Source organism: Ischnura elegans, chromosome 7 (genome assembly GCF_921293095.1).
Source record: "Ischnura elegans chromosome 7, ioIscEleg1.1, whole genome shotgun sequence".
Classification (NCBI taxonomy): domain Eukaryota; kingdom Metazoa; phylum Arthropoda; class Insecta; order Odonata; family Coenagrionidae; genus Ischnura; species Ischnura elegans.
Window position 1 is genome coordinate 66,056,564 of NC_060252.1, and position 20,258 is coordinate 66,076,821.

The following is a 20,258-nucleotide window of genomic DNA, read 5'->3' on the forward strand; positions in this document are numbered from 1 at the left end:
TTATTGCTCGTTCACATCCAGTATAAAGCAGAAGCTATGGTCGTGATTTGACGACTTATTCGGCAAGTTTTTTTGCCTCCTTCAATTTAGTGTATGTACTTGAATCCATCTGAGGTAATAAATGTTCTTCTAGGGGTTGTTCAATGTGTAATTTCTGAGTTTTGGTTTTATTGCATTAAAATTCTCTAAAGAAAGTGTACCACTTTTTCTGTGTGCTGAAGACCAGAAATCCAGAAACCCTCTGGTCCCAAGCTTTCCGGATTCGAGGTCCCCAACTGCATAGGTCATTCTGGCCGAGATTGGTAGATGGTTCAATATAGCCTGATATCTACCTAAATTAGGCAGGGAAGATCAGGTTTTGGTTAATCTGAATTGAATTAGGCATAAGAAATTCTTATTTCTCGTGCTGATGTTGTATGTTGCACATCTTTTAGGGAAGAGATCAAAGTTTTCTTTCACATATATCAAAACTTTTTACATTCACACTTATGTCCTTATTATAATTAGGAATTGTAATTTTAAATTATATAATATATTGTTGCATTTTGAAATACTAGCTGTTAAAGCTCACTTCAAAGTTCACAATTCAACCTGATATGTAGTCGGTTTGGATAGATGAGGGTAAATCTCATCCCAGACTAAGCAAGAGATCTGAATTCACACACTCAAGGTAGGCGGGCCAGTTCCTTTCCCTTGTACACCTTCCTCATTGAGGTTTATTGTTTGGAGATGTCCGACGGCTTCACTCAGGATTAAGTCAAAGCTCCAGATAGAAAATTTCAGCACTTGAGCATGACTCCTATTGTTTGATTAATATTGAGGTGTTTACTTGAATATATGCATGCAGATTTCTAATATCCAATTGACAAAAATTTACTGCGGGTATTATTTTACTTATATTTACATTTCTTTTGTTTTCATGTGTTCGACCACATAACCCACTTATGTATCATTAATAAAATTGTAATTGCTGCAAACAAGACTAAGGAGTTTCTAGATAAAAATGGATGGTTTGACACCGGAGATATAGCCTACTTTGATGATGATGGCTGCTTGTATGTTGTGGACCGGAGCAAATTCACATTCAAATACCTAATGAAATGGGTATGCTTTTCCTTTATACATTTACTCATTATGCAATCATAAGTGACTTGCTGATGCTGTCTTCTTGCAAAATCCTGTAAACATTTCTGGGTAAAAGCTATGTTTAGCCATGGTACTCAAAGTGCATACAGTAATGGTGAAATCTGTGTATAGTCTGTGTATATTTTGTGAGCATTCTGTTCATTTTATGAACACTTTCTGAGTACAGATTAGATACATTTTGTGTACACTTGTTGTGCATTTCTTATACACTCTGGGTACATCCTGTGTACTTTCTGTGTACTGTTTTAGGTGCATTATCTACACCCATTGTGTACAAATTGAGTACAAATTATGTAAAATATTGTTTGCAGGTTTTATATTGAATCTGTGTGGATATAGTGAGTACATTTTGCACTAGTCATGTGTAGTTTGAGTGCCTTCACTATGGAACACTTTCTATTCAAAGTTACAAGTAGTAATAGTTGAAATGGTTAATTAGGGTGCATCAACAACATGGGTCATTTTGCACCACTGTAGTTATATTATTCAAGTGAAGTATAAGCACGTTGCTCACTTCACATCCCCTTGGGTATGAAGAGGTAAAGCTTAACATATTTCTATTATTTCTATATTGTATCTGGAAGTATTCTCTAAGAGATGACTATTACAGTGGCGCAGCGAGGAAGGGAGTTTGGGGGAGAGCTGAGATAAATTCAAGTTTAAGAATTAAAGTTTAATCCATTTTACTTAGTTGGATTAATAGTAATTACTCATGGCATGATATAAGGATTTGTAAAATATCCCTCAGAAAGCCATAAAACTCACCATTTTGAACCATTTATCTTCAAATTTTTTTGAGGAAGGGCCCTTGCTACTCCAACTTACCCTGGCAGGTATTACATACCCAGTATTGTAGTTCGGGAAAAAATGTAGGCTGTACTCACCAAAATTTGCCAACCGCTGAACATGTATTATACATCCGGCCATGATTGAAACGTCAAACTCCAACTCTTAAGTTAGTTCCAAGTTGTGCCACGAAATAACTCAGAGCAAGTAAATAATCACTTCCAATTTTTATTTCTGGAATCTGGCTATTTTTTTACAGATTTAAAAAGATAGTTTAACCAGTACGCTCATAACGAGTTTAGATTTCAGGAAGAATGCTGTACCAGCCCGTACTGGCCCAACTACATTAGTTATGCCTTAAACCTCCCTAGCCTTAATTCTTAGCTGCGCCCCTGAACTATTATGCCAGTGGCGTAGCCAGGGGGGAGGGTGTCCGTACCTCCTCTGAAATATAAAAATACAATTATTTTCCTTAATAAAAGAAAACAAAATATTGAAGAATCATGACTTTACAAAATTTTTTTTTAACAAATGAAGTTTTTTCGATCATGAAAAGTGTTAAAATTAGTTTAAACCCTCTATTTAGTACCCTGTTTTTCAAAAATTTCCCCCCTGGGGGGCTATGCTCGAAACCGCTCGACTTATCCGAGCGCTCGGCAACGAAGCGAGTGGTGATGTCGAGTGGTATCCCGAGTCGAGCGGAGATCGGTATGCTTGAGACGAAGTCGGCCGTGCGCGACATAGGTCGCTCGAGTGATACGAAGGGTATGTGGCAACGTCGCAGAAACGAGCGCTCGAGAAGTAAACAACAGCTATTTCAAATAGCAACCGCAAATTTGTGTGACAAATGAGACTCCGAAAACGCCATAGAATACTCGGCAGCCCGGGAAGAAGTTAAAAAGAGTTGATCAAAGTTGTGTAAGATATTTACGATGTTTAATTACACTGCGGACTCAATTTCTTACATCCAGTTGGTGCGATATGGTTCGTGTTTGGAGATTTTTCTGTTTTTCTATCGGATTTTTTATAGCATAAGTAAATAAGCGATTATATTCAAGGGTTCAACAGTCGTCGATGGAAGAATATCGCTAACTTTTGGTGCTCAATATATCGGTTTTAGAGCATAACTATCTTGAAAAGGATTTTGTGTGCTACGTACTTGTTTACCTACGCCTGTAATGATTATACTCTCGTGATTAGTAGTGACAAAATTATTTTTATTTGTATTGTAACAATTTACGTTCATCTTCAGCCACGGCTTGTTTACATCATTCGCCTCATTGTTCGCCGTAAGTCCACGACTTCCAAAAGGGTAATTATTTAATTAGGAGACCTTTTTGTCGCTTAAAATCACATTTTTGGCCATTTAAAATACATTCGTTGACAAAAGCATAGATTACATGGATGTCATAGAAGGAATCATCGCTAGTGTTGTGATTGTGAACTCGTGTGACATACTTTACGGGTTCTAATATCAATTTCTTGTGCGATGTTCATGGAAGTGTTAATATTTGCATTTTGTTACCATTTGCGTGATACTTCAAACAACTTAACTTTGATATGACTCGGACTAAATATACTGGATCGGTGTAAATTTGTGATATGCCGCTGAAGGAATGAAGGTCTACCAGTGTTGAAATTAAATGTATGTAGTTTTATGATGAATAAATCATTAAATATTTCCTTGTTAATTGCAATCATTCCTTTTATTTGCCCCTTTCTTCCGTTGGAATACACGTTACGTACTGAGTGGTCTTATAATTAATAAACCTATTTTTAAGTACCGTAAAGTGTTTGGTTAGTATATGGTGAAGTAAATTCAGCATAGCTTGAAAACGAAATTCGTGAGCACCGTTACCGGCGTCAATGACTGAGAGGATCTCTGTGATGCCAATTGAATTCTTTTGAAAAATAAAATTCTTTTCAAGCATAAAAGCAAAGCGCCGTAAAAACCTTAGGCGTTAAAATCCCTTGGAATTGTTAGTAATTGAATAATTTAATTAAATAATAATTAATTGAATTAAAGATCTACAAAGTGACACATGCCTCGATAATTGGATTAGTAGGAATGTTTCATTCCGGACGTATATACCAGAGGTGTTATAACGTTTTCGATTCCAAGCACTACCCTAACAACACATTGACATCCGACGGATGTCCGTCGGATATCCAAGGCGGACGTTGCGGATGGGCCACGGATATCCGAAGGAAATCCGGCGATATCCGTCGGACATCCGTCGGATATCCATATGTCCCAAAATCCGATATCCATAGGACGTCCGCTGCCGGATATTAATACAATTTTTTGCATATTGTTGCAAGAATATACACCAAAAAGGATCCTGCACATGATAGACAACCCTATCAAGGTGGAAGGAGTCTTCATGTCCCAAATTCGATATTCTTGCAACAATATGCAAAAAATTGTATTAATATCCGGCAGCGGACGTCCTATGGATATCGGATTTTGGGACTTATGGATATCCGACGGATGTCCGACGGATATCGCCGGATTTCCTTCGGATATCCGTGGCCCATCCGCATGTCCCAAAATCCGATATCCATAGGACGTCCCCTTCCGGATATTAATACCATTTTTTGCATATTGTTACAAGAATATACACCAAATAGATTCCTTCATTCGAATGATTAATGCTTTAACTAATGACTACTGATTAAATAAAAAGAAACAAAATTGCATTAAAAACTATTTAATCTTTCTTATTTTGTCATTTGTAAGGCCTTTTTACATGATTTGAGTTATTGCATTCAAGCAAATTGACTTTCAAAATTAATGTTACCTCTTAGGAATTGGATCAATTTAAATTTAGTGAATCCAAGAGTTCGAATGGAACAGGTCATACCCTGAAAGTTCAGAAAAATGATTTCCAAGGAAGATCATAACAACTCATGCTTTGAGATTCCAATGGTTTGAAGAATCACATCAACAATGGCATTGTTTATAGGTAAAATGTATATACCCAAGCTTCCAACTATGCCTACTAATAAATCTGAGATGATAAAATTTCTGGGTTTGCATTTCCGTATCAATGAATAAATTCAACCTTGTAAAGTGACCTTAATGAAAAATTGTAGCAAACAATAGTTAAGAATGATTACCACTTGGTTACAGTTGAATATTGACAAGAACCAGTTAAAACAATCTTTTGATGCATCATATAAATTTCAGCTTATAAAATTAACAAAAATGGCACTTCTCTGTGAACAAATACAACATGCATGGCTTTAAAAGACAAAATTATTAAACATACATAAGTTATAACATGGAAACAAATGTCATGCTTTGGCACAAAATGAACTGTCCATATAGATAAGACCAATGAATTCACTTAATCTCTGAACTCCAAAACACTTATGACTAAGTAAATACAGTGCGAAAACATGTGAGCAGAGCAATGCTCTGTAGATTATTTTCACGGAATGCACAATAGTCTAAAATGAGATAAACAACGAAATAATAAACACCTGAGTAAGAGGAATGACAAAGTATTTCTATTCCAACGTTAACTTTTTTTAACACACAATGGTGTATTTTCGTGTAAATTGATGCATTCATACATTTAGACAATGACTCCTACGAGTTAATGTACAGTGTAAACATGCCTTCAGGAAGAATGTGGATCAATAGATACGAATTATCTTCATCAACCTCCTCGTTACCATTTCCGGGGATTACATGGCACATTTGCACCTCCTTGGGCTCTTCATGCTCCTGCAGTAGCTATAGAATTTTTCTCTTCCTAGTTACGGGGCGGTCTGGAGAGACTGGAATGTTCTGATCCCGGCATTCACACTGTTGTTTTTATCCTCGAAGGACCTCACGTCATTTTCCAGAAGATGTATTTTTCTGCATCCTCTTCTAACTGTAAGGCATTAGCGAATATTTTACTAAAGACACAAATCAATACCTAAATGATAATGATCGGAGAGAGTTAATTGATGGCTATGTCCTGAACTGCTCATTAATTACTATAATTCTTCGACATATTCTCAATAGTTATTCATTTGTGAGAAAAACCCTTCATATACGAGTTCATTGAGATAGAGAATAATACTTAAATGCCATAAAGAACAGCTAAAAAATGGATTCTACTGCGAGAACTGATATTTAAACTTAATCGGTCTGAATGGATTGTATTTTATCACGCAAAGATCATACAAAATATTAATTACACTGAGAAATAAATTAGTCCTGAAAGGCTAGATACACACAAGTTCGTTGGTTTACTATCGAATAGAGAAAAAATTTCCGTTTACTTACATTTAAATGGTCAGTAAACAGTAGATGGGTCAATGATGCTGACAAACTGTATTCTTCTAATCCCTTTTTGCCAGTCTCCACTGCAAAAAAGGGATCATTTTCCTCTTCCATGGAGTACGTCAACGTAAATTTGCTTGTAAAATAAGATTTTATAGCACAGCTTAAGTCACAAAGTCAAAAATACAGTACCTACGAATGTGTACACACAACCGTACACAACTTTAGTGGCGATGGCTGTGGGCGCTGTAAGTCACATGTTATATAAGATGGCCGCCGGTCGTTATGGCGCAAGTTTCGAAATACGATTTTCCAGGTCCAAGTATATTTCTCGTTGTTGTTTTCCGCAGTTCCCAGCTTTGCAGCTGTCTCCTGGGGGGTTCGTTTAGTAATAATGCAGGCAGATTAGTTTATCACGTTTTACAGATTAAAAGAGTCATGGCATAATAAGACAGGGAATTAGGGGATAGGGATATGGGAAGGGTTGAGGGCACATCTGGGGAGGCGGTGTTTTGGTTTCAGCGGAGGTTCGTAGTCCCAAAGATTTTTTAACAGTGCATTATTTGTTTTATCAAATGTAAGGGCAAATTTTTCTAGAGCAGATTTTAGTTTCGCTAGAATAGAAATACGATTTTTAATCTGTTATTATTAGATAAGTACGTAATATAATGGTTCCAACGAAAAATATAATAATTATCATTGTGGAGGAAATTTGTAAATGCTATAATCACCAATTCCAAACTATAGGTGCTTGTATTCGACAGAAAACCCATATTAATAATGAGCGAAAACCAAAACTTGAAGGAAAAACTTCGAATGCCAATTCGAATAATTTTTGCATTCAGAGTTGCTATTTGTATTCAGTTAGTTTTTATCAATGAATTTGCTGTAACTGCATTGGTATTGTGCAAATCTGAATGCAATAATGGTTACAATTTTATATTATTGTTATTAAAGCTCTGTAACAGAAAATCCTATGATCATCCCATTCGGACATTTTTCGGATCATCCGACTTCGGATATCCGTGGGAGATCCGACGGATATCCTGATTGCCGGCAGACCTAGATAGGACATAGCGGACCTGAAGCGGATATTCTGCTTGCATTGCTATATGCTTGCATTCGACAGAAACCCCGTATTAAAAATGAGCGAAAACCAAAATTTGCAGGAAAAACTTCAAATGTTAACTCAAATATTTTTTTGCAGTCAGAGTTGTTATTTGTATTCATTTAGTTTTCTTCAATGAATATGGTACAACTGCATTGGTATCGTGCAAATCTGAATGCAATAATGGTAACAATAGTATATTATTGTTATTATAGCTCTGTAACAGAATATCCTATGATCATCCCATTCGGACATTTTTCGGATCATCCGGCTTCGGATATCCGTGGGAGATCCGACGGATATCCTGATTGCCGGCGGACCTAGATAGGACATTGCGGACCTGAAACGGATATCCGTAGGATATCCGGTGTTGTTAGGGTATTACTCTGTATGAACATTTATTGGATAATTAGTGTCTGGGATTAGTTTACTCGTCAACATTTTCTGATTGACTCTATGTATTTTCTCGTGAGAATGAGTGCGTATGGCGTTTCAAGTAAAGCAGGTATAAAAGTCAACTAGTAGATTTTGATATTCTACTCTCGACCTCTGAAGAACGATGACCTACGCAATGGCGAGAATATCAGAAGAACAGAAGAATATTCTTCTTGAATTTATTGAAGGTAAGCAGTTATCAATCACGTAAAACTATTCAGCAAAAAATAATCGCCAAAAAACTAAAAAAATGAATGATTGATAACATCCAGATGTAGCGCAGAAAACTTGTGTACTTATCAATACTTATCATAATATAATAATGTCATGTTTTATATTACACAAAATTTTAAAATTATTCTCTAATGGAAATTTTGAGGATAGAAATATATATTTGCTGAATAATATTCGAAGTTGTTTAAACTTCTGAATAAAAAGGATTGGTTTATGACCTAGTAATGATTTTCATTGAATTTATGCCTTGGAAATTCATTGGTACTACCTGTGACCATTCGCTGAACTTTGTGGGCATTCATTAGTTTTTTTACGTAGTTTTTATTTCACCGCTGTGCCTTTAATCATTATTCAATTACAAGAAGAAAAAAACATTAATTTCATATTTAAACCTTAAAAATTAAAAATAAGTCAATAATAGTGCAGTTTGACGACATTTCAATCATCTAAAATCAAAATGATGCGATATATAGAATTTTACCTATGCAATATTCGAAGTACGAACCACTCTGTTCAAACACGAAGGGTAACTCGAGGGGTTTCGACCGCTCGACTGTCCCCGCTCGGCTGGAGTCGTGCACGAGACAGTCGCATACGTCTCCAAGGAGCTCGAGCATACCAAATGGCCCGAGCGCTCGGCTCCGTACCACGTGACTCGCACACGACAATGAAGTCGTGCACGACTAAAATTTCGAGCATACCAAATGGCCAGAGCGCTCGGCTCCGTACCACGTGACTCGCACACGACAATGAAGTCGTGCACGACTAAAATTTCGAGCATAGCCCCCCTGGTTTTGAACCCCCCCCCGAACAAAATTCATGGCTACGTCACTGTATTATGCATCTCGGCAAAAAAAAATTTCTACCAGTTTCGGTAACCAACCTACTTTTTGGAACATTCAACCGACCTAAACCATATGCCATTCTGTGCTATGCAACTTCCTAAAGTAGGTATTCATTTTTCTTAACTGAGATTGTGTGATTGGATTGGAATCAATCAAAGAGTATGTTAGAATGATAAGTTTGAAATTTATATGCTCATACATACTTCTCAGAATGAATTTGAACCCCTAAAAGGTAAACTCAATCACTCAGAGATTCGACCTGAAGGTTGGTTGGATTAGATAAGGATAGAGCTCACACCAATTTAAGCAGTGGCGGTTTGCCCATAAGGACTCTCGGACGCCGCCCCTCCCAAATATTTGAAAAAGTAAAAAAAATAATTATCCATTAATTTGTAATTATACATTGATTAATGAAAGTGTTTTTCAGTCCCATATATCGAAAGTGTTGGAAAAAAACGAAAAGAAATAGCGCGAAAAGTTCGTATTTGTAGCCGTGGGGCGCTGGCCAGAACGTCCCAATCCATCCCCATGCAGTTATATGGAGAGTGGTAGTGGTGGGGGCTGCTGGTGCTATGACGCGTCTAACATGCTGCCTTACGGAAGCCTTGGGACGTCGTCCGAGATTGCGCAGAGCGACGAGTGAGTTGACATCGCTGCGCAGGCCGGCGGGCGTATAATCTGGCGTCTTCTTGGTGCTGCCACAGAAAAGGGACCTACGGAATCAGAATGGTCACTGTACTGGGTGTAGTTATAAGATTTTAATTTTTAATTGCTGGTAGGTATTGCTACAGTAAATAAATTAAAGCCATTAAATAAAGTAAAGCCATTATGCTTGCGTTTTTTGGTGTTTGAATTCCGGAACACATAAAATCCAACCAGTTAAAGGCCGTATTGACGAAGGAAAACTATTCTCGATTATTTGCCACAGTTCTGTTATGATTACGAATTTCAAGAACCGTTGGGAAACTAATAATTAATATTTAGGCCTTAACAATGTATTAATATCTTCCCGATGATTAGAAATGCGGTACCTATTTTTCAGATAAATTTATCATAAGACCTGCAGTATTAGGAAAAATCAGTTAACATTCCCCACTGATTTATAATTTAAGAAATAGGTGCGTGCGTGATAGGGTGAATGATTAAACATGATTTAAACCGTAAAACGTGACTTTAAATAGAGTCATCCAATGAATGTCAAGAAGTGCCGCGTACAATGCACCTTTTGTGTGTAGGTTCATCATTTTTCTAGCCGTCCTTGTTGTATTAGTTCATGTTCACCTAATTCATCAGCGGCAGAGCGGTAGCTGTCTGACGGAAAATGTCCACTTGGGTCTGATTTAAGGTAGTTTGAGCGAAAAATCAATCATTATAGAATTCTGAGATTTCTATCTCAATGCAAAGAAAAAGTCTTGCTCTTTCCAGTGATATCATAATATACACCCCTTACCGGGCTAAATTCAGAGATATTTGTGAGTAAAGAGAAGCTGATTTACATGGCATAGATGGGAGGCATGCGCTTCGACGGCAGAATTTATTTAAATAGAATTATTTCTCGTACATAGAAATCGACAAAAAACTAACTGAGTGTAGTTAACTTCATTTATGAATTTTTGGTCACATTAAATTCATAGGTCACCGGTAGTATAATTAAAATATTTGAAAAAAACTTTTCGTCGAACAGGCATGTCCTGCAGACGACCGGATGCCGAAAGATTCGGTTTGGCAACGCCGCATAAGATTAAATGTAAGCAAACATGATCGCAGACGACAGCATACCAGAAATAAACATAAATGGAGATAATTGATTGCGTACGAGTTTAGTTTACTGATTTTCCATATTGTCGCAGTAAATTCCATGTACAAAAACTACTTCGTGGTGGACATTTGGAAGTGAATCATGAGATTCGCGATTCCTGATACTATTTGGGTTGCTGTAAACTTCGAGTGAAGAGATTTCTTATGTGTATATAAATATGATTTGGTGGAAGGATGTAACCGATTTGACGCACACTTCAGTTTTCTGCGTATTTAATTGTCAAAGTAAGATTCTCCATCCGCATTAATGAACTTGCCATCTGTGACGAAAGCGAGTGGTTCAAACCATCTTACAGGTATGAGCCGTGCGGGAAACCTATTGAACACCGTGAGCAGGTTGTTATCTTCAGGTAATTTTCATATATTTAAGCCAACGCAGTCCGAACCTTACATGAAAATGAACGGACATAATTATTAGCGAGATACGAATGTAGTCATGCGTTTACACGCAAGTTAAACAACAGCACATTACGTATACGGAAAAATGTTTTTGAATCATCTCCCCCAGGGAAATCAGAATTCATCTTACAATGCATAAAACCTACTAAACTTGTTGCCTTAACCAAAATTGAGGAACCTTTCTAAAAAATTAATGTATAACCAGCCCTCCGAAATATTAGCATTGCTTGGCATCGACTTTAAATAACTTTCCTTCCACGTAGTGCAAAATTACAAGACTTGCCCCGATGGGAAGTTCTTGCTCCAATAACTGTAGACTTTCACGTCATGAATGCTGAATTCACTACCAACAATTCAATGAATCCAATCTTTAGATAACGCATAACCGACGTATAAATTAATCTACCATTAATAGTATTATGGGGTCTCAAAGGATGTTCATCTTGCAATTTCCTTACAACAATCCCTTAGGAACAAGAACTTCACACCAAATATACTTTTGCTTACATCATTACAAAAATACTAAGTCAAAGCTAAAATATCCACCATGATCATAAAACTATTCTAAATTAAGCTTGCCATTCATCTCTATGCCTATTGTAGTGCCCCCTTACCTTTAGTTAAACTGGATACGATTTCAACGTTCTGCTTTTCATCTCAAGGCCCTATTTTGGAAATGTATGCACTTAGTTACCAATTTTGGGTGCGTAGGAAGGAAGTAGACAAAGTGAAATATGACTACACTCTTGGTATACATATTCATTATTATTACATAACAAAAATTACAAAATATTTTTTAGAAAACCACTCTACATACAATGTCACATAAATTTAGCAATATACATTTCATTTTCACAAAGTGTTGGCCAAGAACATAAGATAGGATAGCCAGGGCTCACAAGATACATTAAATTGGCTACTACATACTTTGCTTCTCTCCATGAGATATTTTTCAACAATTTTATTATTCAAGCTAGCATGTGATTAATAATGAAATATGATTTTTCCTGGAGTATAGGTCATTTATACAAAAGTTAGCAGCCAACAACGTTTCGATTTATTTTCTTAAATCATCTTCAGGGCTATGTTAGAAAAATTGTGAAACAGTATAAAATACAGAGAATAAGTCTTATTAGTCTTACTCTCTGTATTTTATACTGTTTCACAATTTTTCTAACATAGCCCTGAAGATGATTTAAGAAAATAAATCGAAACGTTGGCTGCTAACTTTTGTATATATGACCTATACTCCAGGAAAAACCATATTATATATTAAATAAGGTCAAGAAACAGAAAAAAATAATATTTAATAATGAAAGATACTTTGTTTCTTCAACAGGCTAATAAAAATCTTTTTTCTATTTTATTACCGGTTTCAGCTACTACACCATTAGTATTTGATAATGATATTATAGATGAAACTGGTAATAAAATAGAAAAAAATTTAACCTGTGGAAGAAACTAAGTGTCTTTCATTATTAATATGGAGTCCTCCCACCACGTATGTGCTCCAAGTTTCAATCTAGTTTGTGATGACTGTTTCCTCAGAATTCCAGCCTAGTGGGATTTTGTCCATTAATTCAGTTACAAAAATTCTGTTCAGGGTGACACAGTACATTCTGCAGAAATGGGCAGAGGTTAATAAGACAAAGAATAATTTCTTTGTTAGTATTCAGCCCTACCTATGCCATGTGTAGACAGAAGCAAAAAAGGGCCATCCTGGCTGTCAAAAACATTGGAGTGGCAGCTCAAAAGCTATGGAGCCACATACTGCAGCAAAATTAATATCCTGCGATGAAGATTTTTTGAGTGACAGCTCTCACAGGAGGGGACCTCATCGCAGGTACAAACAAAATACTGTGTTGGTATGCTGGAATGGGAAGATTCTCAGCAGTGACCAAACCCCAGCCTCTCCACCGGAAACCCTTCACAATCACTCGCTCAACTCTGAAGGAACCTTTGTAAGGGTTTGGGGGCCTAACTAAGGCTGCTTCCGTTGAGTAAACAAACACACAACCACTCATTGTAATAACAACACACAATCACTCATAGTAATAACAACACACATCACTCACCCACACAATCACTCAAACACACAATCACTCACAAAACTTACTCCGTGGGCTAAACTCCGGGAGAAATGCTCAAAATTGAGCAATGGTAATGTCAGGGTACCATGAATTACCAATGAAATCCTTGCTACCCTTGTAACAATGGAATAGCATAATTTTCTTGCCCATCAAAGTGTGCAAAGACATTGATCAGACCTATGGACAAAATCCCACTAACAATTCAGGAGGAAATATCTAGAGTCAATCTTACCCAAAGGCGTTGATGCATTAACCAGAATAAAAGAGAATCACCCAAAAGAAATACATGGATAGATTGCCCAATGTTATATCAGGCAAACCTTAATACCCATACAGTAAACCTGAAGATACTGGTTTAAACACTGGGGAGACATCTGTCATCACAAACCAGACGATGTGGGGGGAATCCGAAAAAAGTTTTTAAAAATCTCTATTAGACTTTATGTTACAACCATTTCTACCATATACATTTAAATTATGCTACACATTAAGCATAAGATAATGCCAGTCTTACCCTTTTTATTCAAGCTTTCTCAACTCCTCTAGGTGTTCACTAATAGCCTGAATTATTCTCCTTCTGGTCGTAACTCGTGGCTTCCCATTGATACTCTCACCTAAGAGTAATCTAATTCCCTCAGTACCAGATATATTGAATATTTCCACCAGCTTCTCCAAATCAATACCAGCTGTGGCCATTTTGGAAATCATTGAGCTTGAAATAACTCTCCCTAGGGTTTGTAATGTTGCCACCTTCTGCGCCTTCCTTACAGCTTGCAATTTCCTGTTATTCAGTTCCTGTAAAGATAAAGAGTTAGTAAGGAGTACTTCATTACCTATCTCAAAATGTCTTACGAGTCCATCTAGTAATTGGCAATCAATCATTGCATTATGGGTTCCACTCTTTATTCGTTGCCATTCCTCCCCTTGCAGGTATACTGATGCAAGCTCTTCAAGTTTTCTGCAACTACCCTGACTAATGAGCTTCAATGAGTCAGTAACCCCATACACACTTTTCAAAAGATCGTCGCTCAGGTCCAACTTCTGCAGCCATGATAAAATGCGAGGAGCATCAAATCGGACAATGTTGTGCCCAACTAACACCACCCTTGACTCAAAACTGGATAAGAAACTGATGAATTTCTCACCAACAACCCTTGGAGGGGTTGTTTCAACTCTCTGGTTGTATAGGAAAAGTTCTCCATTAACAACCCTTAACCCTGTCTTCTCTGCTGCAATTGGATGAAATGTTTTGCTGGGCATCATGTAATAATTAAATTCACATTGCCCACTTTTACATGCAAGCTGCACAATATCTGCAGTGGAGGCAAATCCAGTGGTCTCAATGTCCACAATTACAAATGTCACCTCATTTAGAGGTGGTGGCAATTCTCTTGTCGTCTCCTCTAATAAAGCACAGCCTAGATCAGCTTCCATAGCAGATTGGTAACATATTCCCTCTCTACTTTCATGTGATGATATCTTTTGCTTCTGCAATGATTTCAGAAACAACCTACGTCGCTTCACAGGGACTGTTACTTGCCTCCTTACTTTGGCCTTTATTTTCGCTTCCATTCTGCTGGAATAGGACTTAGTGAGACTACCAGGGGAGAGGTCCAGCTTCCTGTTTATGCCAATAACATGTTTGGGGCCTAAATTCTTCTGGCAGGCAGCAGCAGCCACTCTTATATTCAAGGCAGCAGATGAACCATAGTGGCGGTTCTTAGGAGCCCTTATTGCTACCATTTGGTTGAAAGACTCATTTGCCTGTGAAGAACCACCAGGAGCAATTTTACTAGATTCTGCTGCAAAGCTTTCCAATATCTTTTCTAGGGCTGATTTAAGGGCACGCCCTTCAAGTGGTTTCCCACGGGGCAAACTTTTGTGAGAGTAATTGTCAGTGTCCCCTTTACACCACTCTCCACACCCTTGGTGATCCCCAAAAGCATGATTGGCAATATTAATGATTGCCCTTCTTGTTCCCTCTTCATCTCCCCTGTTTTGGTCCACAGCATATGAGAAACATCTCTTCAAATATGGTATAACATTTCTGCCCAAGAGCTGCCGATGACTTGCAGAAGCTCGATATAGCCAAGAAGAGAAACGCTTCTTAGTATGGTTGATATCAGCCCATTTCTGTACAGAGTGCTGCGACTCCCTTTGTACAGCTGCCAGCGTTGAGGAGTCACCATCTCCTATGAGAGTTGTCACTCGAACACCAGCAGTCAAAAAATCTTCATTGCAGGATATTAATTTTGCTGCAGTATATGGCTCCATAGCTTTGGAGCTGCCACTCCAATTTTTTCGGCAGTCGTGATCGTTCTTGTCATGCCCCTGACTACACATTGCACAGGTAGTGGTACACACGTCAAATGCAAGAACTTTTTTGGAGCGGTATCCAATGACAGATCCATGCCCTGCAAATGCAAAAAGAAATTTTAATCGTTAATATAGAGGGACAAATAATACATAATTTATTTCTCAGAAAATATAATGAAACCAACCAGATTTACTGTCATATGACCGCCCATTGCCTCTCTTCTGCCACCCATAGTCATAAGAGGCAATGATATCTACCTCAGCCCCATCACTGCCATGCATAGGAGACTCTTCACTCAGAGTCGTGGCACTGAAATAAATTATGTAGACTGAATGAGATGCCACATATTAGCCAAAGAACTACATTCAGAATTCTGTGACTGGGTAGAATTGTTACTAAGGAATGGAAATAGTATAATGACAATGAAGGTAATCTACCACTTCACTTATGATGTTACTGATTCAACATTAGAAAGGAATATTGGTTATGTGTAAGACTTTTATACTCTATCATTGGTTAATATAACACCAAAATACATTCTGCTACTTTGGAACTCGTTAGTCTAACAAAAGCATTAATCACCATAGTGAAACAGGTTGTAATTATAATAAATTCAAGAAAGCAATCACAATCAGGACTGCAGCATCAAGAACAACAGGGAGATGATGCCGACAAATAGGAACATTTTCTTGCAATAATGTTTAATAAGGAATTTGAAATGAAGAAGGGTTTGTGCTTGGGATATCCAGCCTTGACTTTAAAAAAATTGACAATAGGAAAAACATTCCTTTTCTGCTGTTTTCCATCCCAGCTGTTGGAGGAGTCAGTTAATGCCTTTAAGTAATCAAGAAAGTTTTTGATCCGCTAAAAGCATTGAAAGTCTTGAATGAATAAGTATTACATAGAACAATAGTTGAGACACTGAGCATGAGCATTAGAGGAAACTAACCTAGGTTTCCAGTTGAAAGTACCCAATGTTCCATACCAGTAAATTGGCTGTGCTGATTACTTTGACCTCTTTAACGAACAATGACTAAGGAATAATAAGCAGGAAGAAATTAGTTTGTCTATAATTGCTGAAATGCTTAAGACATGGATACTATAATTGAAAATGTATGTTATATAGACTTCTAACCAAATCACCTGATAGCATATCACCATGATCAATCAAGCAGTGGCACTTGTAAGTTATGCCAGAATGTGCATGAATGCATTTTATTTAAAATTAAAGATTTACCACGATTTCATTAACCATGGTTCCTTTGTATTCAGCAGGTATGTATTTCTTTATTTATTACCCTGAGGCCTGACCCTGCATTGTTCAAAGGTTAATAACTTTATAATGGTTCAGTTCAGATCTTAGAAAGTGATCATTTTTCATCATAAGGATACTGCTTTCACACACATAACTTTTAGGAAAATCAGTGATGGTCACCTGACATGATTTTTGCACTATCTGCCTGATTTGAGATGAAAAGCCCCTCCAGTCAACAGCCACTTATTCAACTATGGCCTCATCCTTAGTAACCGATAACAAGTAATACCGAAGGACAGTGATAATAATAATGTGAAGCAAAGGTAAAATTACACTTGAACATAGTAATCATAAAAGAAGCCACTGAAGTTCCTCAATTGTAGTTCATATATTGGACGTGACCACTACTGGTAATGTTCTTGGAAGGTAATGTACATTGAAATAAAAATCACACCGCCGAAATATTCCCAAGTACTATGACAGAACCAAATGAGACCACAAGAGGCACATTTTTGAAAAATGAACATTCTATTTTGGTTTCGCTGGACTAAAAACACTAATATGAACAGCATAATCATAAATAAACTGATACGATGAAACTTACGGTGTTGAGGTCAAAGTGAGAAGCTTCTCCTCCTCCACAGCCTTCTGGCACGACTCTCGCGCCGTCTCTTCAACCGCAGGCCCCACAGATCGCTCGTACCTTTTCCAAGTGGAATTAGCGACAGGCGGAATATTTAGGGTTGCCAAAACCCTATTCATTTGCTCGTGCCCAACACCTGACACGACGCAAGCTGAAAATGGAACAAAAATATATTTTCAGCTAATCAACTTCTTCTATTCCCAAATATGAATTAAGGTATTTACTCGAGCACTTACCTATGGCGGCCTTACAATTCACTGCGTACTGAGCGTACGAGGACTTTGCACAATGCACTGCCGTAGATGTAGCAACTTTTTTCAATTGCTCACAAAAAGAGCAGCGCACCGTCCAAATGGAAGCTAATCCACGCCGCAACTCGCCTTCAATATTTGCAAAGGAAAGAGGTTTTAGGCAGGAATCGCAGTTCATCTGCTTAGCCAACAGATTTACGTCCACGATTCGCCGACCCTCCAACGTGAAACGTGGATTCGCTTCAATTTTGGGCGACGATTCCCTCTTCACCTTCGCCCGGGAAGAAGCTTTCTGCCTCTTCTCAAACTCCTTCTTCCGCACAAACCTTCCGTCTTTACTCCTGGATGGCTTCATCGTAAAAGCAGAGAAGGCTGAAATACTTGCGTATCTCACTAAAAAATTAGAGAAATACTCGACTCTCAAAAATATTTCAACACCGAAATCTCTGCACCCTTCCTACGATTCAAGCTACTTCCAGCTAGTCACGTGTTTTTCTGAATTCCCGGGTTCCCAGGCTAGTTGAAAGTGTCACTGGTGTCACCAACCTAAGAAATTTCACGTTGTTGCCAAGTCGAGCGTCTCTTGGGCATATGTAATTTCTTTCGATAAAATGCTTCGAAATTGTTTTCTAATATGAGTAATCATTACATCTTTATGTTTTAACATTTAAAATTCCAGTAATCCGTACCCCAAGTCGGAGTTAAGGCAAAACTATACTAGGAAAACTTAGTAAGATATTACTAAATTTACCGTTGGTACCTTTGAAAATAAGTCAAGATTAAGTTTAAATTACGTAAAGTTCGTTCATAACTGAGAAAAATAAGTAACGCAAACGAAGATTTTCCGCATAAAATATTGTGAAATTGTGTCAAACGCCTTAATAACTGTTTATAATTGTAAATTTTATTAAAATTTAATCGCTTTTTTGACTTCGGAACTATCTCGCTCAAACCACCTTAAGTGGCTTCGAAGAGTTCATATCAGTGCGGAGATCCTTACAGCTCCCATCTGTGGCTCAGAGTCGTCTTCTTTTACGATCTAGAATTTATATATTATTATATCATGGCAATGATTTCGAAGTCATGGTTATTCCAAATGCGACCCGTTGGCGTCTCGTGTGTTTACCACTTATGAATCTTAGACTCAAGGAGATGGTTCGTGACGTCCTTTGTTTGCTTGAATGCCTTTGCTGACCTTAAATTCGTCCCTCAGCTGAATCAGCATTAGTGGACCACGACTTCTATCTCCCTTGAGTCGTCCTTATAGTAACGGCATGACTCTCGGAAAGAACGGAGTGAAATGAGTTCAGACATCATTTTCGAGGATTTAACTGTGCGTAATTGCCGATTAAGAAGTTTCTTAGTGCTGTGTGTACATTCAAGAAGACAATTTTGAATTGATCAACAGTGCTCGTTTTTTTTTAGGGAAATATAGGGAAAAAATTTCCCAATTCTGTGTCCAGGCACCTTGTTCTTTTTGGTGGTATTTTTCGTCGGCCTATTTTGTGTCGTCCCTTGTTTATTTATAGACTAGTGCCCTTGCCATGTGTTCAATCGGAAAGAAATTGTTGTCCGGCGCTGATTTCAACGAACGTGCAATTGATCACTTTGCTGGACAAAAGGAAAGAACGATGGACTTCTGCAATATAACTAAAGGCATGTGAGTATTTCAGATTTTGTTAAAAATGTGTGAGAAATGTTTAATTATTGATTTTAAATCATACTGTATTCAAGAATCATCGCGAACACCGCCATCAAAGTTTACATCTGCAATAGGAAAGCGCGCGCATTCTAGTAGTGTTTGTTGCCTAGTGGAAGTCAGTGACACTCCCCTCCCTCCTCAGGTGTTACAAGTGTCATTGCTACCTAAATCATTGCAAATGTTGTATAGATTTGACAAATAACGTATTATGATTGCAAAACGAACAACAGAAGTGTATTGAGGGCATATCCGCACGAAGAATGTATGCGATAAAACCTAAAGTTACGTATTTTCGTTTGTATTTGCAAAATATCGCAGCAAATATATTTTTATTCTTCAAGATCATTGATCAGTATAATCGAGAGTCCGGAATAAGCCGATCCGTATGACCGAGAGTCTATGGCATTTGGTATTTATTAATCAAGCTTTATTAGGAAAACTAGGTATTTTTGTTGAAAAAAACGGAACATATGGCATCACAAAATTTAATTCCTAGATTGCCGTAAAACTTAATAAAATACACGAAATATTAAAAACTTATGACCCCCCGGTGGAGTGCGCCCCCCCTAGCATTTGACTCACGAGCCGCCACTGAATTTAAGTCATAAGCCAGTGGGTTCTCACCCTTTCAAGCCAGTTCCTTTTCCTAGAGCTCCTTAAACCTCGCACTATTAGGATTTTTGTTGGGGGTCCAAAGGCCCTGGATTTGAATGAGAGATCCCGCAATCAGTAGCTAAGCACTCCACCCATTATGGCTACCATACTCTCTACACGGGGAAAACTCAGAGGGTAGAGTGTTTTGTTCCAGGGTCCTGTATTCAAATCCCAAGAGAAGCCTTGGGTACCCCCAACAAAAATTCTTAATTGTGCAAAGTGCTCCTGGCAAAGGACCTGGCTTCACTACCCTAAATGTGTAAAAATTGATATGATTATGGCTTATATACCTATTA

At 37.7% G+C, this 20,258-nt stretch overlaps 2 protein-coding genes across 3 annotated transcripts in view; one reads left to right on the forward strand and one right to left on the reverse strand.

Moving 5' to 3' along the window:
- The window catches only part of LOC124162092 (4-coumarate--CoA ligase 1-like), a 45,535-nt gene that overhangs the window by 21,194 nt on the left and 4,083 nt on the right, over nucleotides 1–20,258 (forward strand). For both annotated transcript variants that reach the window (XM_046538473.1, XM_046538474.1), the window contains one exon: nucleotides 982–1,104. In XM_046538473.1, the coding sequence (XP_046394429.1) occupies nucleotides 982–1,104 (123 nt within the window). The remainder of the gene's footprint in view (nucleotides 1–981; nucleotides 1,105–20,258) is intronic.
- Nucleotides 13,656–18,553, reverse strand: LOC124162093. The gene is made up of 3 exons (XM_046538475.1): nucleotides 17,592–18,553; nucleotides 17,317–17,506; nucleotides 13,656–13,935 (listed from the first exon to the last, which is right to left on the reverse strand). The coding sequence occupies exons 1-3, from the start codon at nucleotides 17,959–17,961 to the stop codon at nucleotides 13,929–13,931; spliced, it is 567 nt and encodes a 188-aa protein (XP_046394431.1). The 5' UTR covers nucleotides 17,962–18,553; the 3' UTR covers nucleotides 13,656–13,928.

Coding starts and splice junctions, on each gene's coding strand:
- LOC124162093 (XM_046538475.1), bottom strand. CDS start 17,961: ATGAAGCCATCCAGGAGTAAAGACGGAAGGTTTGTGCGGAAGAAGGAG. Junction 17,507..17,591: donor GAATTGTAAGGCCGCCATAG/GTAAGTGCTCGA, acceptor TTCCATTTTCAG/CTTGCGTCGTGTCAGGTGTT.